The sequence below is a fragment of the Pongo pygmaeus genome, chromosome 1 (assembly GCF_028885625.2).
Source record: "Pongo pygmaeus isolate AG05252 chromosome 1, NHGRI_mPonPyg2-v2.0_pri, whole genome shotgun sequence".
NCBI classification, from domain to species: Eukaryota; Metazoa; Chordata; class Mammalia; order Primates; family Hominidae; genus Pongo; species Pongo pygmaeus.
Window position 1 is genome coordinate 176,449,330 of NC_072373.2, and position 23,302 is coordinate 176,472,631.

The 23,302-nt window shown below is 43.1% G+C and overlaps 2 protein-coding genes across 5 annotated transcripts in view; one reads left to right on the plus strand and one right to left on the minus strand.

The window, feature by feature from the left end:
- Positions 1–1,384: 1,384 nt before the first annotated feature.
- On the minus strand, positions 1,385–23,185 carry LRRC42 (leucine rich repeat containing 42). Of its 3 annotated transcripts, none has more exons than XM_063655666.1 (9): positions 22,690–23,160; positions 21,414–21,447; positions 16,773–17,259; positions 11,254–11,385; positions 9,059–9,177; positions 7,411–7,499; positions 7,124–7,237; positions 3,190–3,274; positions 1,385–1,888 (listed from the first exon to the last, which is right to left on the minus strand). In XM_063655666.1, exons 3-9 carry the CDS (start codon positions 17,243–17,245, stop codon positions 1,614–1,616), a joined length of 1,287 nt encoding a protein of 428 aa, XP_063511736.1. In that variant the 5' UTR covers positions 17,246–17,259; positions 21,414–21,447; positions 22,690–23,160; the 3' UTR covers positions 1,385–1,613. The 3 variants fall into 3 exon arrangements, with proteins under 3 accessions (XP_063511736.1, XP_063511747.1, XP_054350893.1); XM_063655677.1 differs by lacking the exon at positions 22,690–23,160 and adding an exon at positions 22,551–22,609; XM_054494918.2 differs by lacking the exon at positions 21,414–21,447 and having other exon boundaries at positions 22,690–23,185.
- The window catches only part of IFT25 (intraflagellar transport 25), a 33,886-nt gene continuing 33,505 nt past the window's right edge, over positions 22,922–23,302 (plus strand). The window contains exon 1 of one of the 2 annotated variants that reach the window (XM_054494937.2): positions 22,922–23,002. The gene's annotated coding sequence lies outside the window, so the exon portion shown is untranslated. The remainder of the gene's footprint in view (positions 23,003–23,302) is intronic. The other variant, XR_010124550.1, reaches the window with a different exon arrangement.

The window sequence follows — 23,302 nt, forward strand, 5'->3', positions numbered from 1 at the left end:
CCTGAGCCTGTGAGGTCGAGGCTGCAGTGAGCTGTGATCACACCACTGCACTCTAGCCTGGGCAACAGAGCAAGACCCTGTCTCAAAAAACAAAACTAAACTAAACTTTCCCTCCTAGAAAAGACTCACCATTCTAGATGCCATTAAGAACATTTGTGATTCATAGGAAGAGGTCAAAATATCAACATTAGGCCGGGTGTGGTGGCTCACTCCTGTAATCCTAGCACTTTGGGAGGCTGAGGCGGGTGGATCACTTGAGGTCAGGAGTTCAAGACCAGCCTGGCCAATATGGTGAAACCCCATCTCTACTAAAAATATAAAAATTAGCCAGGCGTGGTGGCATGCGCCTGTAATCCCAGCTACTTGGGAGGTTGAGGCAGGAGAATCACTTGAACCTAGGAGGCAGAGGTTGCAGTGAGCCGAGATCATGCCATTGCACTCCAGCCTGGGCCACAGAGTAAGACTCTGTCTCAAAAAAAAAAAAAAAAAAAAAAAATCAGCGTTAACAAGGGTTTGGAAGAAGTTGAATCCAACCCTCATGGATGATTTTGAGGGGTTCAAAACTTCAGTGGAGGAAGAAACTGCAGATGTGGTAGAAATAGCAAGAAAGCTAGAAGTGGAGCCTGAAGACAGGACTGAACTGCTGCAATCTCATGATAAAACTTGAAAGGATGAGGACTTACTTCTTATGGATGAGCAAAGAAAGTAGTTTCTTGAAATGGAATCTACTCCTGGTAAAGATGTGACCATTGTTGAAATAACAAAGGACTGAGAATATTACATAGACTTAGTTGATAAAGCAGCAGCAGAGTTTGAGGGGACTGACTCCAATTTTGAAAGAGGTTCTATTGCAGGTAAAATGCTATCAAACCACATCGTGTGCTCTAGCAAAATCTTTTATGAAAGGAAGAGTCAATCAATGTGGCAAACTTCATTGTCTTATTTTAAGAAATTTCCATAGCCACTCCAACCTTCAGCAACCACCACCCTGATTAGTTAGCATCCATCCACCAACAAAGGCAAGACCCCCCAACCACCAACAAAATGAATGTAACTTGCTAAAGGCTCAGATAACTGTTAGCATTTTTTTTTAGCAATAAAGTATTTTAAAATGAGGGCATGTACATGTTTTTTCTTTTTGGAGATAATGCTATTGCACATCTAACAGACTGCTATATAGTGTAAACATAACTTTTATATGCACTAGGAAATGAAAAAGTCTGGTGACTCACTTTATTGCAGTGTTTGCTTTACTGCAGTGGTCTGGAACCAAACTTGCAGTATCTCTGAGGTATGCTAAGCTGCCTTGTTAGTTCACCTGGCCTTCCATCCCAAACCAACATGTTATTTCCTGTGGCTCCAGTCTATAATCCACAAGCAGAACTTAAGGACAGCAAAAATGTTTATTTGAAAAAATTACTATGTATTGAAAATATACATTAGAAATTATTACATACTTCCATAGCATTCCCCTCCCCTACCACAAAAGTAGAAATATCTGCTTACTATGCTAACGCCATAGGTAAATTCAAACAAAAAGTAAATCATCCTCAGTCTCCTTTACTCAAACACTAGAGCTGGGGGCCAGAGAAAGGTCAATTTGTATCTACTAATCAATAGGAATTTAACAAGTCCCAGTCTTCCACAGCAAGACATACATATTTCTGCTTTGAAGGTTGTGAAGAGTTATTCTGTTCTGTCTCTGACTCCTCAAAAGGTCTCTTCTTGCTCTTCTTTGACTCCTGGCTTGAGATAGCTTCGTGTTTCAACACTGGCCCATGGCAATCTGGGGCTTTCTCTTTATAGAACTGGAGTTTCTCGGAACAGTTCATGTGGGTGTCTGCCAGGGGACACTTCAGTGGGGCTTCTGCTCCAGACCGCTTCCCATCTGTGACAGAAGGGAGGGGTGATGAGTTCACTACACTGGCATATGCTAATTCCCTTATCAGTCTAGGATAACCCCAGGGATATGACAAAGGCCCAAACAGGGTGATATCTGCATTGACTGCATTTTGCCTTGAGTGCCCTGTGAGGTCACTGTGGTGTGCATGCAGGCACAGGTTGAAGGCATAGACTCATACTACAGTCTGCCAGATTTGGATTTAAATCCTAGATCTGCCTCTTCCTAGAAGTGACCGTGGGCAAGTGACTTGTCTGAGATTCTGTTTAATCACCTCTATAGGGATACAAAACCTATTTCATAAGGGTGATATGAAGATACATGAAATAATGTACATAAAGTGATTAGCACAATGCTTGACACACACTAAAGGCCCCAAAAATGTTAGCCTTCATTATTCGAAATCTGGATTTGACTCTGTCTTCTAAGAGCCAAATAGCAAATGATACAACCTATTTTACATTTTTTTGGTATGCCCTGGATTCTTATTTGGTACCTTTATATTTCCTTCACTTTGATTTCATCATTTAATTCCTTTTCTTTTAAAATCATGATAAAATATACATAACATAAAGTTTACTATTTTAGCCATTTTTAAGTGTACAGTTCAGTGGTATTAAGGACATTCACACTGTTGTGCAATCATCACCATCCATCTCCAGAACTCTTTTTATCTTGTACAAATGAAACTCTGTACCTATTAAACAATAACTCCCTATTCCTGCCCGTGCCACCCCTGCCTCCCTAGTCACAACCACCATTCTGCTTGCTCTACGAATCTAACTATTGTAGGTACCTTATACAAGAACAATCACACAATATTTGTCCTTTTGTGACTAGCTTATTTTGCTTAGCATAACATCTTGCAGGCTCATCCATGTTGTGTCAAAGTTTCCTTACTTTTAAAGCCTGAAATACATTGTATGTATATTTCACATTTTGTTTATCCATTTATCTGTTGATGGACACCTGGGCTGCTTCCACCCTCTGGCTACACTCAATTCCTTTTTCATCTTCTGTATTCTATATAGCTTTTGTACCACCACAAATCTTTTTTGGAACAAGATGGTACGTTAAGTAAGTAATTTTAAAAAGCTGTCTTCCTGGTGCTGGTGCTCAAAGCTAAGTGTGAACTTATACTGTAAGCTATGCTAAGGGAATGCAAGTCTTGGTGATCATAAATAAGCCAATACTATCATAATTAATTTTTCCAAGGAGGGAAAACAAGCGAACTGCTTTAAGGATGCAAATAAAGGGCAAAAAACTTCAAAGGAAAGGGAATTTCTCACAGAAGCGCTGAGCTGCCGCTCTAGGCTCTGAGGTTTCCCGTGGCTTCACAGCTTCCGCAGTCACACGCTCCCACTGCAGAACAATCTGAAACATATTTGGAAAGATTTGAATCCAAACAAAATATCGAGATTTTAATCTCAAGCTTTTCTTGTTCCCCTTTTTTCCCTCTCCATAAACACAAACCCCTCTGGTAAATTTTACTTCAGATGACTGGTGATAAGAATAAGAACCAAGTCAAGTCTGCATTTTCTGTTCTAATGCAGGAGTTGAGTCAGAATGCAAACACGTTGGATATATGTATCTGCATGACTAAGGGAAATCTATAAAGCTGATTTCCCTGTCTATTTTCATCTTTATTCCAAGCTGGAAATAAATTACATATCCTTAAACTAAATACTAAAACTTAAAACTGTAGTCATAACACTTTTCACACATTCCTAAACTTACTCTCGTGCCTTAAAATATGCCAACTATAACTCAAACTTTTGTATGTAGAATGCCCATGTTTCCATATTCTCATATCATGATCAGTTTTTACTTTTTAAACTGTTAAAAATATTTTTTTATTATAAGCTGCTACCAATTCTTTTAGAAATATGTGGCCGGGCACGGTGGCTCACGCCTATAATCCCAGCATTTTGGGAGGCCGAGGCGGGCGGGTCACGAGGTCAGGAGATCGAGACCATCCTGGCTAACACAGTGAAACCCCGTCTCTACTAAAAACACACACAAAAAAATTAGCTGGGCATGGTGGCAGGCGCCTGTAGTCCCAGCTACTCGGGAGGCTGAGGCAGGAGAATGGCATGAACCCGGGAGGCGGAGCTTGCAGTGAGCTGAGATAGTGCCACTGCACTCCAGCCTAGGTGACAGAGAGAGATTCTGTCTCAAAAAAGAAAAGAAATATGCCCGAATATAAACTATACATAAAGAAAAGCAAATGATCATTTCAATATACCATGAATAACAAGAACTTTAAATTTAATATTTGTTTATTATGGAATGCAATGAAATGACCATAAAAAAGGTCAAGAAAAACATTTTCAGGACATAGGCAGCACAACACAGAGTTTAAGAATACAGTTCCAGGCCAGGCTCAGTAGCTCATGCCTGTAATCCCAGCACTTTTAGAGGCCGAGGCAGGAGGATCACAGGAGTTCGAGACCAGGCTGGCCAACATGGTCAAACCCTGCCTCTACTAAAAAATACAAAAATTAGTCAGGCATGGTGGTCCCAGCTACTCGGGAGGGTGAGGCATGAGAATCACTTGAACCCGGGAGGTGGAGGTTGCAGTGAGCCAAGATCACACCACTGCACCCCAGACTGGGCGACAGAGCGAGACTCTGTCTCAAAAAAAAAAAAGAATACAGTTCCAGGCCAGGTACACATCTGTAATCTTTGTACTTTGGGAGGCTGAGGCGGTAGGATCCCTTGTGCCCAGGAGCTCGAGACCAGCCTGGGCAACATGGTGAAACCCCATCTCTATTTAAAAACAAACAAAAAACCAGTTCCAGAGTTGGCTCCACCACTTACTTGCCAGGGGACCCATGGCAAGTGATTTCTTAGTCTCAATTTCTTCATCTGTAAGGATCAATGATAGTACACACTCCATAGGGCTGTTTTAAGGATTAAATGAGATAATACACATAAAGAGTTTAGCACAGTGTCTGGCACACAAAAGGCACTTAATAAATATTAGTTGCCATCTTTTCTATAATTTCCTGGTTATAAAAATGGGAACGGATTTCAGGGAACACCAGGATGGATTAATCGAACATGTTGACTCAGTGGGCAATAGGGAAAATGGTGCTTCCTTCCACTAAACAGAAATAAGAATGTCAATAAGAGCTGGTCGGGGATGGGGAAGGAGAAAATAAGTTTGGTTCGGGACAAGCTAAATTTGAGGTGGCAGGTGGAGATTTACAAAGGATACTTGGGAACGGGTCTAGTGTCTGAGAGAGGAATGCAGAATCATCCTCGCAAGGACAGCTGAAGCTCTGAGTACAGTGAAAGAGCACCTGGTGAGTGTGGGGATGTGGGAGAAGAGGAGAGGAAGAAAGAGGAATCAGTCACAGCCAGAGGAGTGAGAAAGTTGGGGGAGAGCCAGGAGAGAGGCCCAGAGAAAAATCGTAAGTCATGCATGTTTCTATCGAATGCTGCGGGAAAGCCAAGGAAGGTGAAGAATATCACCTTCAAGAGGACACTGTCAGGAAAGCAGGGGAGGCCAGAACTAAATCGCAAGGGAGTAAGAACTGAGTAAGCAAGGAGGGGGTGGGACAGACTGGACAGGAAACAATGCACAGCTGCACTGAGGAATGAGGACCAAGCTAGAATAGGGACACCTTGTGTTTATCCACAGAAAGCAGATAGCCAACAAAGGGGGACAATGAAGCTGTGGTGGGCGGGGGGCAGGAGGGGAAAATAATTATTAGTAAACATCACAAGGGAAGTTGGAGATCTTAGGGAACAGAATTTTTTAAAAAAGAAAAAAAAGGGCTTGTGACTGGAATAAAGGAGCATACTTGTTCTCTCGGACAGAAAGGAAGTGGAATACGGTTGAAAAAATGAAGAAATTCTGAGACAGAAATAGGGAAGTAAGTGGACCCCTGTGAGATGAGAATGAGGGCAGGTGAGCGGAGTCAGCCTGAAACAGTTTCAAAAACAGATCCCCAAGACATAGGCAAAGCACTGCTGCCAAGCCCTAGGGGCCCAGCTGAGGGCGGAGGGCAGGAAGCTGCACTGGTCCAGTCAACTTACTCTCAGGCCAGGCTGCTAGGTGTTTTACTTGATCCTTCCTGAGCCCTGCTCAAGAGAAGTCCTGGTTTCTGCATTTTTTGGATGAAGACACAGAGACTGAAAGTTGCTTTAGGTTGTACAGCTATGGGGTTGCTGAGCCAGGATTCCGTGCCCAGGTCTTTCTGACTCCACAGCCTATGCTCTTTCCACCATGTCACCTGCTACCAAACTGCAGCAAGCCTTTGTAAGACCATCCCACACCTGTCCCAAGTCCACTGGATGCATCTAGGTCTCATACAGCACTAGAAACTTTGTCTGGCAATGCACCACGGTAATTATTTCATCATGCATGACCAAGCTCAGTGTGCTTCTGAAACACGACTCACACCAGTCTCCCTGCTTACCTGTGGAGAGGTGATGCTACAATCCAGCAGGTGGATAGTTCTACAATCATGCATTATGGCTTGGAGCTAAGAGGGGATCCAGGACAGTTTGGTGGGTCCTCTAGGCCTCCACCAAGAAACACTGGTTAAAAGCGTCTAAGGGAGAAAGGCCCCAGCCACAGGGAAGGTGGCATCTACTTGTGCTGTCCTACTTGGTTACTGTCACACTTCCAACTTACATAGAAGACTCTGAATCTCATTTAAGTCTGTACTTTACCAAGTGAAGAGAGAACATCAAGACAAAAGGAAGTCAAAGTAAAGTTCTCTCACTGTTAAGACTCAGTGAGAGAAGGACAAGAAAGACACCTCCTCACTAAGGCTGTGGGAGGTAAGAAACTTTCCCAAAAGAGAAGAATCATATTTGAATCCTTATTTGCATGACACCAGAGTTTATTCTCTCTCCTGTATATACACACTACTAAGAGAATCTGTCCTTCTGAAGTTGGGTCAGACTGCTTTTTTGTATAGCAAGCCAGAATTCACTTATTTTCTGAGACATTTGTAAGATGACATTTTCTCCTAGGTCCAGTAAAGATAAGGCACAACCTAGTGACCAGAGCAGGAGATATAAGGTCTGGCGCCAATTCTTTAAGTACATGGGCCAGTTATAGCCCATCAGTGTCTCCAATTTGACATGAAGATGACAATTTAGCCAAGGACTACCAAGTGGATTACTGTTTATTCAATATGTTGGATAAGACACTTGGAATTAAGTTGAAAAGCTGCATCAACTGCAAGGAAGAAAAATCTGGAGTACCTGGTCAGCCCAGCCCTCTGTCTTGCAGTTACTATGATCAAATTCCTTCAAAGGCACTTTGGAATGAACAAGGCCTATGTGGGTCTGGAGCTTGTGCTTGACGGTTTTGATGTCCTAGTGAGGCAGACACAGATCAGAAATGCAAATACATTTGGTTAATTCTTACTTGTTTTCAGTAGTAAATAAAGACCATCATAAATACCAGCCCTTTCTAAATACCAATTAACACAGGCAAAATATCAAATTGTTGAGTCTAGAAAAATGAGAGAAGGAACCAAAAGTCTTACCTTGAGCCCTGTCCCAGAGATATCTAAGCAGTTTAGTTTCCTAAAAGAAAAGAGGTATCCAATGCCTGCATCTGTGATCTCAGGGTTACCTAGATGTCAAAAACAATGTAGCATTCTGTTACAATATAAATGTTGTTAAAATGACAACCAAAAATAAGCTCAGAAAAACGTCCAGGCAATGATAAACTATAAAATATTTGAGTTGGCAAACTTTTCAAAGTAAATTAAATACAGAGGTCTGGTCTTTACTACTTGTAATATAAAAAAGCCACACTCAATGATCCCTAAAGATCCTTTATAGCTCTTACTTTCTAGGAGTTGGGGGTGAGCAGAAAAATAAATGAACCAGGTAGTTATCCCAAAGGGTTTAATTTGGAACCATATGAAAACATATATAAACATGTATTAAAATAGTTCATCATACTTTATTCATGGCCATTTCACCTCCAAAGTAAAAGCATTTATTTATTTTAAAAAGATATTCAAGGGAACTTAGACACAGATACTATCACCACTCTTACCAACTTGCATTATTTTCAGAATCCTTTCTTATATATTACTTTCTCACGTCAGAGAGTACTACACTTAGCATTGAGTCCTCAAGGCCATAAGCACAGTGCCTGGCACATTGTAGATGCTCAAAACATATTTGTTGAATGAATACACTTCTCTGGGAGGCAGGCAGGACATTCATTATTATTATTTTTTTTTTGAGACAGAGTCTTGCTCTGTCACCCAGGCTGGAGTGAGTGGTGCGATCTCGGCTCACTTGCAAGCTCCGCCTCCCGGGTTCACGCCATTCTCCTGCCTCAGCCTCCCTAGTAGCTGGGACTACAGGCACCCGCCACCACACCCAGCTGATTTTTTGTATCTTTTTAGTAGAGGCAGGGTTTCACTGTGTTAGCCAGGATGGTCTCGATCTCCTGACCTCATGATCTGCCCACCTTGGCCTCCCAAAGTGCTGGGATTACAGGCGTGAGCCACCGCGCCCAGCCAGGACATTCATTATTATACTCATTTTACAAAGGCCAAAACCAATGCTCAAAGTGGTTAAATAACTGGTCCGAAGGTATATAACTGGTAGTAAAAGTGGTAGAGCAAGAAGGGTCCTCGGACCTCAAACCCCTGCTCTTTCTATTCTTTTGGCACTATACTGTCCTGCTATAGAGTCAATGGATGCTCAGTTAAATTGTAAATGATCTCTGTCAACTTCTTACCATTGGAGTCAATATCTGGTTAATCTGAGTAAGTTATCCATTCATCCAGCTTTTCATCAGGCAAACACTGATAAAAAAGGACCTAGCTGACAGATACCAAGGATCAAAGACTGAAGGAAAATAAAGATGAGTCAAATGTCCTTTAAGTATGCAATGAATATGATGAAAAGTGTCTCTGCTTGCACACAGCGAGTGGCATGGATGAATGTGTAAGGGTTTTTCCTACCCTAAAGAGGCGGTATGTGCTGGAAAAGTCATTTGGCCAGGAGTCAAGAGTCTCTGGCCTCAGTCCTGTTCTGCCACCAAGTTTCTATGGCACCCAGGAAAGTCACCTTTCCTTTCTCACCTCTAAAATGAAGGGGAAGAACTATATGATCTCTAAGGCCATTCTTCCAACATTAAAATAATCTATAATTTCGAAGAAAACTTACATGATAAGTCTAATAACGTTAGATTCTCAAGGCCTCTTTTCATCACTCGAACTGGTGCTGTCATCTTCCGCACCCCAGCATCCGATAAACAATTATCCTTCAGGTGGAGCTGAGTTACACTAGGGAAACAAAGTACATACATAAATTACTCAAAGAGAGTTTGAGACAATCTAGGTATAAAAACATGCTTTCAAAATTCTCATTTAAAAATATAACATATCCTTTATCGCTTGCTATTTCATACCCAATGCATTTAACAGAGTTAAGCTCTTTTGGGCTGGGCATGGTGGCTCACGCCTGTAATGTCAGCACTTTGGAAGACTGAGGCTGGAGGATCACTTGGGCCCAGGAGTGAGAGACCCCGTCCCTACAAGAAATTTTAAAAAATTGGCTAGCCAAGGTGCTGTGTGCCTGTAATCCCAGCTACTTGGGAGGCTGAGGCAGGAAGATGGCTTCAACCAAGGATTTCAAAGCTGCAGTGAGCTATGATCGCACCACTGCACTCCAGCGTATGTGACAGAACATGACCCTGCCTCACACACAAAAAAAAATTTTTTTGGTGCCACTTCAGTTACCAAGTGAGGGTTAATTTAGTGTCATGCAGTACTAATTTCAGAGGGCAGAGGGCACTAAATGTATATTGTTGAATGAGGTAAATGGACTTCCACTTAGGGGATAAATATACTTTAAAACAAAAGCTGCTTTTCTGACAAATCATGTGAAAATCAAAACATTCTAAATATGTCAGGAAAGTCTGCTAAAGAACTCCTATGAGAATTCTTTTTGCAAAGCAAACAATCCTCTAAATTTAACCAGCTTTGTCGATCTAGATTTTCAGATTGGGTTAATAAGGTATACCCATAACCCAATCCATCTGATGCTAAGCTGGAATTGGTATATTAATATGCTCCGTTTTTACATAAGAAATCTGAGCCTTGGTGCTGGCTAGCCTCACACAACAGTCAGTATCTTTTTGTGGGGCAGTAGGTAGGTGTCACTGTCAGAAGCAGGCCTCAGGTAGCAGGTTAGACCTAGGTTTGTAATGCTGTTGTTCTTCTGGGTGTTTATAAAACCACAGAGGGATCCATCTGTCCTCCTCTTTGCTGGCCAGAATAACCTGAGATCAGTCAGACTATTTGTGAATGGTATGAACTGGGCCATTTCTTTAAATCATGGTTCCTGAAAAGAATTTATTTGGCTGTCTTTAATAGTTCATTTTCTTTATAATTGTAGCTCACTGATAAAGTAGCAAACGATAATGATTGTTGACTATGGTATAATGTCTCATCCCTTGCTAGAATAAACTAGGACAGGATAAATAAAGGGCAAAACCCGAGGTGGGCGGATCACCTGAGGTCAGAAGTTCAAGATCAGACTGGCCAACATGGCAAAACTCCCGTCTCTACTAAAAGTACAAAAATTAGCCGGGTGGTGGGGGGGCGGGGGGCACCTATAATCCCAGCCATCAGGAGGCTGAGGCAGGAGAATAGCTTGAACCCGGGAGGTGGAGGTTGCAGTGAACCAAGATCACGCCACTGCACTCCAGCCTGGACAACAAGAGCAAGACTCCGTTTAAAGAAATAAATAAATAGGGCCGGGTGCGGTGGCTCACGCCTGTAATCCCAGCACTTTGGGAGGCTGAGGCGGGTGGATCACCCGAGGTCAGGAGTTCGAGACCAGCCTGACCAACATGGAGAAATCCCATCTCTACTAAAAATACAAAATTAGCTGGGCGTGGTGGTGCATGCCTGTAATCCCAGCTACTTGGGAGGCTGAGGCAGGAGAATTGCTTTAACCCGGGAGGTGGAAGTTGCGGTGAGCTGAGATCGTGCCACTGCACTCCAGCCTGGGCAACAAAAACGAAACTCTGTCTCCAAAAAAAAAGAATAAAAATAAATACATAAAGGGCAAAACCATTTTTCAACCCAGGTAGCTTCAAGTATTACATATTAAAATAAAAGTTACTTAGAAAAAAAGAGTCAACTAACTGACTTGAGTCAACTGACTGACTTTCTAAGGGTTGTCTAATCTATATTGCTTATACCAAGTAAATGAAGATTGAAAATGTTTTAGAAAAAAAAAAGCAAATCAACATAAGAATGGGAAGTAATCAGCACTCCTGAAGATAATCCTGTTGGATCAGCCTTTAAAACAATACTGAAACAATTCATCTGCAAGTGGTGACAGGTCAGTACCTAGACAGGGCTTCATTGGTGAGATGTTCTAGAAGTTCATGCTCATCTCCAAGCTTGCAACACGAAAGATCCAGGCAGGTCAGCTCCCGGAAAGACTTAATCTCCTCAAGTTTTTCTGAAATCACCAGATACCTATGGAGCATGGAGAGCAATCAATAGCTTCCCCTCACTACTCTTAAAGCATTACCATTTGTGGATTTGTATCATAGTCAATATCCCACCATCCCATCAGGACACAGTACCATGGAATAAGCAGACTTCACTAATTACTATCAGGGCAAAACCTGAATTTTTTAATTAGTAAATGCCTTGAACATCTTTTTATGTGATGGTAGAATAAAAATTTTGAATAAATAAATAAATAAATAAATGTATATTGGCAAAGGAAAGTCACAAGTGAAGACATCTGCTTTGTTATCAGACAGACCTTGGCATTGGTGTTGGGACCTTACCTGAGAATTTCCAAACTTTAGGATGCTCAAATTTTTAATTACTAATTATTTTAAAGTTGCTTTTAATCTAATGCTCAACACCCAGTGATTTGAAAACTGGAGCAAGGTCAAGAACTCTCGTTTCCAATCTGCACATCTCCAAGAACATACCAAGAGATATTTGGCATATCACATTTTATCTTTCCTGAACACTCCCCTGTGCCTCTGCTACCCTAACTTTACTCCAAAAGTATGTACAGCAAGACTGCTCCAAGGACTCACTCCAGTCTAGATGGATATTAAGATAAACCCTGAGCACAAGCAACTTAATTACATTGCAGCACCTTGCCAAGTTGTTATCAGGAAGCATCAGGGAAGACTCTGGAGAGGGAAAGGAGATCAAAACAGCATTCCACAGCCCAGGCTGGGGCCTCCGCCCTGCTTTCTAGTGGTTCATCTATCTCAGATGAGGTCAGTGAGAAAAAATGAAAGGGATTAGGTGTGACAGGAAATGGAGAGGAGAGGAACCTAAGAGGACAGGGAAACTGACTTGTGGCAAGAGCAGGCCTCTCTCATCCACCTTCCTCTTGAATGTCTAGAAGTTTCCACAGCAAGACGGTGTGTTAGGATCAGTGGGGTTACACCTAAAAGAGTTCATACCTCTCTTCCATCAGCAGGATCACAACTGCCAAAAACAGGATGGAATAATCAGAGGGCAAGAGGGGAGTTAATCTCTTTTCTTCCTACTTCCAACCAAAAAGAGATGTACTCAAACTAATCACTGGCCTGACTGCTAGGTACAGATGGTCTGAGGCACTGATACCCCTTTAAAGGGTGGAACCTAAGCTGCCTGGAGACCGAGCTCAGCTGGGTATACAAAAGAGCCTTATTTACTCAGATGTATTTTAATTGCACTGTAAATAAAGCTGCTGTTTTCCACCTTCCAATCACAGAGTCGAAGTGTGTTAATGGGGATTTAGGGGATTACTGGCAATCAGAGAAAGGAAAACACATATCCTTTGATCAATTAACCAAAAGATTTTTAGTAATTCTGAAACAAGGGTTCTCTGCAAAGGACATAACACTGTGTAATGTGATTAAGAAACATTACAAAACTCAAGGTTGAAGAACAAACATGTTAGGCCACAGACATTACTAGATGCTAATCTAGGACATAATCAAAGCTCTAGGTTCTTGCTTGCAACCAGTCTTCCAAATTTTCCCTTAAAGGGTTCAGAACAGTACAGTGGAAAAGCAATAGAAAGAGCACAGACCACACCTGAGTTTGGATTCTAACAGCCCAATTAACTTGTGTGATTGTGAGACAGTTACTTAACCTTTCTGAGCCTCAATTTCTCCAGCTACAAAATGGGGCCAATGATTACTTATTTTCAGGATTATTAAGAAAAAGAGAAACAATATTTTAAAATTTCATGGCACCTTGCAGGACCTCATGAAACAGTAGCTATTATGTCAATAACAAAAGGTGATATTTTAAGGAAAACATACTTGCCTCCCTGTGACCACCAGTGGGATAAAAATCACTGGGGTTTCAACACAAGGGAGAAGAGAGTTTTCGTAAGGTTGGAATTCAGTTGCAAAGACACTTGCTTCTGGCAGGTAGCTTTGTGACTTAACCCCAAGATAGCAAGTGCCTGCACCTACCCAGTTATTTTATTTTCATTTATTTTTTCAAGCTCATTACTTTTGACCTGAACCCCTTTGTGCTGACAAAACCTCTTGGACTGCAGCTACAGCCCTGGATTGCAAATGCAACCTCAAGTTTCCTGCCCTCTATTTTCCTTTAAGGATTCAAAAGGAGAAGAGAGGTTTTTGATCACAATTGAAAGTGTTACATTTGAATGAGACAGGCAAGTCTGGAATTGCTGCAATAAAATATGGGCTAAAAGATTATGTTAAAATTGTTTCCTATATTTTCTGGCTGGGCATGGTTGCTCACGCTTGTAATCCCAGCACTTTGGAAGGCTGAGGTGGGTGGATCACTTGAGGTCAGGAGTTCGAAACCAGCCTGGTCAACATGGTGAAACCCTATCTCCACCAAAAAATACAAAAATTAGCTGGGCACGGTGGCGGGCACCTGTAGTCCTGGCTACTAGGGAGGCTGAGGTGGGAGACTCACCTGAACCTGGGAGGCGGAGGCTGCAGTGAGCCAATATCACACCACTGCACTCAAGCCTGAGCAACAGAGTGAAACCTTGTCTCAAAAAGAAAAAAAAAAGCTTCCTATATTTTCTGATTATTATATAAATGTAAATGTTTCTTACATTTTCTGATAATGTATCACTTTCATTGGAAAAAAATTAAGAAAATATAGGAAAGTACAAAGAATATAAAATCAATTCCAATCCCACCAGCTAGACTACTTTTTGGTAGGTTTCTTTTTTCCTTCTATCTGTGCAATACATACATTTAAAAAATCTATTTCTTAAAATATTATCTTAATAGTTACATAATATTTCATCATATAAATATACTATAATTTGCTTAACCAACTCCCTACTGTTGAACATTTAGTTTTTAGATTTTCACTCGTACAAACAGTACTACAATGAACACTCTTATGTAAAAATATCTGTTCCCATCTTTGATTATTACATTAGGGATTAGAATAGATTCTTAGTAAGTAGAATTAATGGGTCAAACAAATAGTATGGATGTTTTCAAGGTTCTTGATACATATTGCCAAACTGCTTCCAGAAATGCTACACTAATTTATGTCCTCATCACATGTGAATGAAAAGTGCTATTCTCATCCCAATCTGACCAATCTGCCACTACAACAGTATCCAGACATCGCAAATGGATAAACAGCATTTTCAACAGCATGGGAAATATTAAGCTATAAGGGTAGGTGGGGGAAAAAACAGAATACAAGTTGCACAAAATACATATTCCCAAATGTATAAAAATAATATATTTGAAAATGATCATCATGGTGGGATTATGAATTTTTTAATACTACAATTTTATGCATTCCCCAAATAGTATGTATTGCTTTCATAAAATAATTTTAAAACAAGATATACATCATAATTCTATTTTGCCATTGTTCTAACTTTTCTACAATGAACATAAATAACTTGGAAGAAAAAATGAAGGGTAAAATGTATTTTAAATGCATAAGCTACAATGAAATATTGCTTGACTTTTTCACTTAGGCAAGGTAATTTTTTTCCTTTCCACTGGCAGCAGCCCCAAGCCCAGCCACGACTGAGACCATAGCCCAGAGACAGAGCTTTCAAGGTGCCTGCTCAGTTTACGAGCCAAGATTCTGTTCTTTTCTGCATGTGTTTATGTCTTTTCTTTTTAAAATACAGTATTTGGCCTGTGGTGAAACCATTAATTCTATGAGCTGATTAAATAAAGATCATTTCTCCTTTATTAAGCACACGAGCTTACCTTCTGTTTTCTGATACGGTTTTCTCTTATATACATTTTTTGTTCAGCCCTTGTTATAATGCTCATACGGATTGTGCGTCTTAATAGTAAGCTGCCAGCTGGGCATGGGGGCTCACGCCTGTAATCCCAGCACTTTGGGAGGCTGAGGTGGGTGGATCACCTGAGGTCAGGAGTTCGAGATAAGCCTGGCCAACGTGGTGAAACCCCGCATCTACTAAAAAGACACAAAATTAGCTGGGCATGGTGGTGGGCACCTGTAATCCCAGCTACTTAGGAGGCTGAGTCAGGAGAATTGCTTGAACCTGGGAGGTGGAGGTTGCAGTGAGCCGAGATCGCGCCATTGCACTCCAGCCTGGGAAACGAGGAAAATTCCGTCTCAAAAAAAAAAAAAAAAAAAAAGTAAGCTGCCTTTCAGGTCTAATCACAGAATAGTTCATACAGTGGTATACAATAAAGCTATTTTAAAAACCTACAAGTAGGCCAGGCACGGTGGCTCACGCCTGTAATCCCAGCACTTTAGGAGGCCGAGGCGGGCGGATCACGAGGTCAGGAGATCGACACCATCCTGGCCAACATGGTGAAATCCCGTCTCTACTAAAAATACAAAAATTAGCTGGGCATGGTGGCACATGCCTGTAATCCCAGCTACTCGGGAGGCTGAGGCAGGCGAATCACTTGAACGAGGCAGTTGGAGGTTGCAGTGAGAGCTGAGATCGTGCCACTGCCACTCCAGCCCCTGGCGACAGAGCAAGACTCTGTCTCAAAAAAACAAAAAAAAATCTACAAGTATGGATGATAAATGATTTTCAAATTATGTGAAGAAAGCAAGGTCCATAAGAGTGTATGCAGCATGCTGCCATCTGCATAACAAAGATGGGAACTACATAAGCATGTATGTGTGTAGAATATCTTTGGAATGGTATTTTAAAAACTGGTAACAGTATTTGGTCTCTGGAGAGAGGAAACTGGAGATGAGATAGGAAGAAGGCTTATGTTTCATTTTATGCCACTTTGTGTTTGTGTTTAAATTGTTTGCCATGTATATTTTTATTGTTTTTGCAAGTTTTTTTAAAAATTAGATGTTTTGAAAGTGTTTTTACATGACGGTAGAGTAAAAATTTTAAATAAAGCATATGAACAAAGGCAGTCACAAGAGAAAATATCTGCTTTGTTAAGACAACAGACCTTAGTGTTGGGACTTTATTTGAGAATTGCCAAACTTTAGGATATTTGAAATTTTAATCACCCAATCTTTTAAGGTCACTTTTTATCTAATGGTCAGTATCTAGTGGTCTGAAAACCAAAAACAGGCCCAAAAACTCTGGGTACTAATCTCCCCATCTGCAAGAGCATATCAAGAGATATTTGGCAGGTCACATTTTGTCTTTTCTATTTTCTCTTTGAAAGCTGTTAGAATAATATTTTCTACTTAATGGAGGAGCTGTGACAACTAATCCTTGTAAAATGATTTCAGAATAAAGTTAAGTGTCATCTAAGAGATGAGGAGAAGGAAGAGTGATTTTTTCAATATGGTCTTTCACTTTGTATTTGGAAGTTCTAAACTGAAGTGCTATTTGATGAGGGAAGCCCCTGAGCCCACTAAGCCCCAGAGCTTGACAGAATTAACACACCCAATAAAATACAGAATGACCTAATCAGAACACCCACCTGTTTCGCAAACACAGGGAGCAAAGCACCAAACTTCCATAGGCCTCAGTGAATTTCTGTAAAGCCCTCAGCCCTGCACCTGGCTCAGTGAATTTCTGTCTGGCTTCAGCAGCAGAGAACAGCTTTTCGGCAATCTGCTCAGGAAAGCCAATAAGGGAATCAATGTGATCCACATTGTCGGAGATGAAACCCAGGACAAGGCTGAAGAGGGATTTGGCGGAGTACCGAAGATTCCCCTCCCGGGTGTATGTGAAGATGAAATGATCAGTCTTCTCTTTCTGTGCAGTGTCGTCTTCCCTGTTCATGCAAAGCTCCACGGAAAAGCCTTTGGGGAAGAGTCTGAAAGGCCTTGGCTTCTGCAGGCTACTCCTGACACCATCCAGAGCCAGATTGACCATGTGCAGCTGCCCATTTTCTCGCATGTAGATGGGCCCTGGGTCCAGGTGGTTTTCTGAGCTGAGGTAGTAAGACATTGCCTTGGTTGCGACTGTAAAAGCAAGGCACAGGGAAGCAAATCCAATTAAAATGCCATTTGTAACATGTAACTTCATCTTGCTGTGCCCAGGGCTTTATGAGCCTACCAGGCAGGCCTGGTGGCTGGTTTAGGAAAAGCAAAACTCACCAGTTCCCTGGGAACTTTGGCATTCGAGGTTGCCTCTATTGCCTCTACCTGGAATGCCCCTTCCTACTCTCCCCTTTTTCTTGTTTATCTGGCCATCTCCTACACTTCTTTCAAAACCCAGGTTAAGGCCGGACGCAGTAGCTCATGCCTGTAATCTCAGCACTTTGGGAGGCCGAGGCGGGTGGATCACCTGAGGTCAGGAGTTTGAGACCAGCCTGGCCAACATGGTGAAACCCCGTCTCTACTAAAAATACAAAAATTAGCCGAGCGTGGTGGTGCGTGCCTGTAGTTCCAGCTACTCGGAAGGCTGAGGCAAGAGAATCACTTGAACCTGGGAGACAGAGGTTACAGTGAGCCAAGATCGTTTCATTGCACTCCAGCCTGGGTGACAAGAGCGAGACTCCGTCTCAAAAAACAAAAACAAAAACAAACAAAAACCCAGGTCAAAATCTCATCTTCAAAATTCACGCTAAGGAAGTTGTCACAGATGTCAGCAAAGTTTCATTTATGTGTAAATTAATGGCAGCAAGTTTGTATTAGCAAAACAATTGGAAAATGACCTAAATGTCCAACAATTGGGATGTTAATAAATACGTTATGACTTATACCTACCATGGAATGTGATAAAACCATTAAAATTATAAATTTTTAAAAAACATGTTTAGATACAGAAAAAAGACTAGAAATAAATAACTCCTTTGCTAGCTTGACACATTCCACACACTTCTTGGTTGCACTTGGTTCACTGTTCTATTTATTTGTTTCTGAGTCTGCCGTCTGCTGCTTTGAGCTCCTTGAGAAAAGGAACCACGTTGAATTCATGCAGACTCTATAACACAGTGTCCTGGCATCTTACAGTCCCCGAGCAGATAGGGTGGAACCAACATTTAGTCGTTTGCTAAACTTTACAAAGACCAAAAGCAACAGGATTTTTTTTATCTACAAATAACACCTCCATTACAAGAGCTACATAAAAGCTATTCTAGCCTTTGGAAACTTCACATCTATTAAAGTTCTATTAGGGCAGTTTTAACATAAAAAAGCCAAACAGTTGGGCATTTCTGCAGTCATGTGGGTAGTATTATGTGCCCAAGAACTAACTGGAATACTTGTTTTCCTCCTGAGTAACTATGAGATTTCAAAATACATGAAAAATTGCTATGTTACATAAAATGAAGGTATTTGAGGATCATTTCTACAATTTAAAGAGAGAAGAGAGGTAGAATATCATACATGCCTGATAATATCCCTAAAAGAATCTGACTGAGTTTTAGAGTGAACCAACTCAGCTTCTTCTGCATCAATGTGGGGCCACAATGTGGCCTTGAAGCCACTTACAAGTGTCAGCACACAATTAAGTCCATGATCAAAAATGCTGAGTCTCTGGAGATGAAACAATGATCCTGTGTGTGGGAATCAGTACTATCCATGTTTCTCTCAAGGATAATTACGTGTATAAAAGCACATGAGAGAAGAGTACTCTGCCTAGCCCTAGAGCCTCACCCTTTCCTGCTCATCTCTTTATGTCCTACTCTTTGGCCCTGTCATACTACCCAGGTAAACTGGCCATGCTCTCATGTCCCACTGGCCATTGCCCGTTCTGTTCCCTTTGGCTGGAACATCCTTCTCTGCCTACCTGACCTAGCTAATTCCTACTCATCATTAACATCGTCCCTCTTCTGGGAAACCTTCCCTAACCCCTGCATCAGTACGTGCCTGTCTGGTTTTCCCAGAGCACCCAGTCTCTCCTACATAGCACTTAGGACCATGTACTATGTCTGTTCACTTGTGAATGTACCCAGAGTGGTGAGTTTTTGAAGGCAAGGTACTTACTTGATTCATCTATCTTTCCAAGGCCTGACATAGTGCCTAGTACTAAGTAAGCCCTCAAAAGATATTTGCTGAACTGTATGAAAGGAAGTTAAGGTAAGACCTCAAAGGACAAACTTGGTGCTCTCAGTTGCAGAGCCTGCTGATACTGTTGCTAGGAGCCAGCTCCTTTTCCAGGCAACAGCTGCAGGCTCCTCCCCCACTTGCCAGACCCTTCTGCAGGTGGCAGAGGCAAAGCAGACGATGGGAATATATTGCTACTGGTACTACAAGGCGTGGGAGACAACTAAACTAAAAAACAGGGGAAAAAAATCCTGTCACAGTGCCAGCTCTTATAACCCATACTTTTCTCTTGCCAGCATTTACAGCCCCTGCTGCTAAGGAGACACTTCATTTATTCTGAGCTCTTCTTCCAGTAGGGGTGAGCATCTGTACCCTCCAACCTTGCAGACCTTAATTTTGACTGAGGAAGTACAGCAGATGTCCTTTGGTCTTTATCCCTGCCATTTAACATTCAGAGCTCTACTCCACCTGTAGATCAGAAAGCAGACGCTAGATATGGCCCTAAAAAGGACTGACGTGATTTTAACAACAGAAAGACAAATTCTATGGAAGGTACCCTATTATAGTGGATGAATACACTGTGAATTCCCTGAGCAATGAAACAGGGTCTGCCCATCTGTATTGCCCCCAGCCCTCACCCCTAACAGTGCCTTCCACAAACACTGTTGTAAAATGGACAAATGGATGGATGGATGGGTGGGTGGGTGACCACTTCAGATGAAAACTAGAAGTCTGATTCCATCCAGCAGAGGGCACAAGCAGCTTGGGACTAGAGTAAGGACCCTGGGCTCCTCAAAATCCCGGCCGCTTTGGCTTCCAGGGATCATTTTCAAAAAAAGGGCACAGTTCTCGTTGTTTTTTTGTTTGTTTTTCTTTAGATTACCCACCAAATACCACTTCTCTTTCTAAAGGAGGAAAAAATAAATACGATTTTTTCCTGGAGAGTAAACCCACATCATTTGTCCAGAAGCCACTGGAGGAATTGACTTTGGTTCGGGAATCCTGGTGTCCTTTAATTTCTACTAGTAAATCAGCACATCCTGCATTCTCCCAAAAAGGATCTTCCTCAGTCTATGAGGTATGTAACATGATCTAAGCATTAAATTAACATTTGAACCCTTCAAGGCTAAGGACCAGAAAGGCAAGAGAATTCTACACAAAACTTTGCTACTTGGGTTCATTTGCCCCTCACTATTGTATTACAAATGGACCTGGTCAGGAGACAGGGCCTGTTCTAAACCATGGTGAAAACTCCATCCAAATTGAAAAATTAAAATACTTAGTCACTACAACAATAACAATGCCCAATGTAGATCGTAGTAGCTGTATTATATATTGGATCAAGAGTAACAGCGACATTTTGATAGTCTCCCAGCCTGCTACAGAAAGGCAGCTTTGTAACCCATATGACAGCATAGAAAAATATTACAATCATGTATGTTCTAGCATTTGGTCACCACAAGCGAGCCAAAGTTACCACGAAGTGTACCATTTCATCAAATGAATGAAACACAGCTGTATTACACTAAAAACTCAGTTCTATACAGCTTTCTTGAAAAAGGCCAGATAAAATTATTGATACTACACATGACAGTTTTTTAGACCTTGAATCCAGTTTCCCAAGCAAAAAGCATGACTATGCCAGTCAGGTGGATTGGGGTTGTCAGGGAGCCCGCAGGGTAAAATTGTGAGCTGAATCTACAGCTAATTTGAAGAGAAGAAGAAGAAAATGCCTAACTTCAGTAGATAAAATAAGATAAAAATCCCCTAAGAATAGTAAGTTGTAGCAGTAACTGTGATGTTTAATGATAGTGGATGATGGCTACCATTTATTAAACAGCTACCAGTTGCCAAGCACTGTGTTAGGTACTATATAAAGTGATCTCATGTAATCTTTAATGATCCTATGAGGTCAGTATTGCCTTTTAATAGACAAAGAGACCCACGGAAATAAAATAATTTACTCTAGAACAGAGCTAATAAGTGGCAGAGCCAGAATTCAATCTCAGGGCCGCATTACTCCAAAGCTCAAGCTCTTTCCTTGGCATGATGCTGTTTCTCAAGACTAAAAATATGACATCAGCCTTAAGGATAAAAAAAAAATTTGAAAAGTTAATCTCACCCACCTGTTCGATCCCTCTAGTATTCACTGGATGAAGCCTGGGGGGAGGGGGTGGGGATAAGATTAAAAAACAAAAACAAAAACAAAAAACAGTGCATATCTGGGGAAAGAGCTAGTGGGAGCACAGCCAGGACAGTTACAACGAGGCCTCCCTTCTTCCCTCAGCCAGGCCCAAAATGAGCTACATCCATATACCAGGAGAACATCTGCCAACCCATGGCCTTCATCCCAAGGCTGCAGACACTTTTGGTTTATCTGAAAATGCAGTATTCTTGGGAAATTTTCTAACATAAAAACCTAAACAGAAACTAAACTATGGGTAGTTCTAAACCACCAATAACCAACAATCCACCTTCATTATTCTGTGTGTCCCCATTCTTCAATTTTCAACTTTCCTCACTACTTTTTTCCTATAATATGCACTTTCCTACCTGCCTTCTCACCCATACCCTTTCAGGCTCCCTACTTCCCCCCAAGAACATGCCAGTGTCTCCCACAACATGACACTCTTACCAACTCTAGCGCTTCTCACACCAAAAATCCTAACCCCACTCCCTTCGCCCACCCCAGCTCCCCTGCCCCCCTCAACCTTCAGACTCTTCCAGCCCTTCCGTGCCCCTGCTGAAAGATGGCTTGCTGTCCCACAGACCCAACCTTCCAACCTCCGATCTCCCAACCTCCACCTGCCTCCCCTTCCTTCCCCACACTCCTCCACCCCCACTCCTTCTCTCCTTCACCATCTATTCTTCCCTTCTTCCCACTCTAGGGGCTTCCCTCTCCTAGGACCCCAATCTCTCCAACCCTTTCCTTGCCTTCTGTTCTCAATCTTCAAGACCCTCTTCCTTCAAGCCTCACTAACCCCAACTTGGCATTCCACACCCCCAACTTTTCTTCCCTGCCCCCAAGACCCCACCCTCCCTATTCCTATCCTAGCTCCTTTCCTCCTTGAACCCCTAAAATCCCATTCCCTTTCCCCCTTCCTTCTTCCCGCTCTCTCCCCACGCATGCCTCTTCCCGAGTCCACCCAGGCTAATCCTGCTCCCTGTCCCACCCAGGACCCGAACCCCAATTCTCACACGTCCCCATAGCCTGCCCCCGCACCCCTTTGCCACCCTTAAACCCATCGCCCCCACCAGTATACCTCATCCTCCCCTCAACCCGCGCCCCGCCGTCCCTCTCGGGCTTCCCCTCCCCCACCCCGCCCCTCCCTAACACCCCGCCCCCGCTCCCACACGCAACCCGGGGCCCCGCGAGCGGCCCGGCCCGCGGCCGCCACCTACCTGTGCCCCTGCCCGGGGCAGCGAGCGGCAGCTCCTCGGTGGCGGCTCCCTCCTCCCGCGGCGCGGCTGACGGGGAAGGGCTCAGCACCCCGGGCACAAAGCTAGGGAGGGTGGGACACAGTGAGGGTGGGAGGAGGGAGGGGGCTGGGGGCAACCAGGCGCGGTGGGACCGCGGGACCGGCGGGGGCGGGGGCAAGGCTGGGCCGGGGAGGCGCGCGTGCGCGGGCCCCGGCACGAAGGCGGGGCCGGACCTGGAGGCGGGGCCGGGCCCAGGGCAGGCGACCCGAGGGCCGAGGGTTTGGAACTCGCAGAGGTAGGCCCTGCGCGTGCGTGCTCGCGGGAGGGTGGATGCCCTGGGTCCTGCGGACCCCGGAGATAGAGCTGAGCTGGAGGAGCGTAGGCAGCGTGCGCCCCGGGACTGGCCTGGGGAAAGGCGCACGGAAGTGGTTACGCATCTTGGCCCGCGAAGTGATGGAAGCCGGAGAGGGCGGGGCCGATTGTGGGCGGGGCCTGTGGGAGGCGTGGCGCTAAGAGCTAGGGGTAGGAGGGGCCGAGGCCGCTGCGAGGGGGCGGGGCTGAGGCGGGGTGGGGCCTCTGGGAGGCGTGGCGCGAA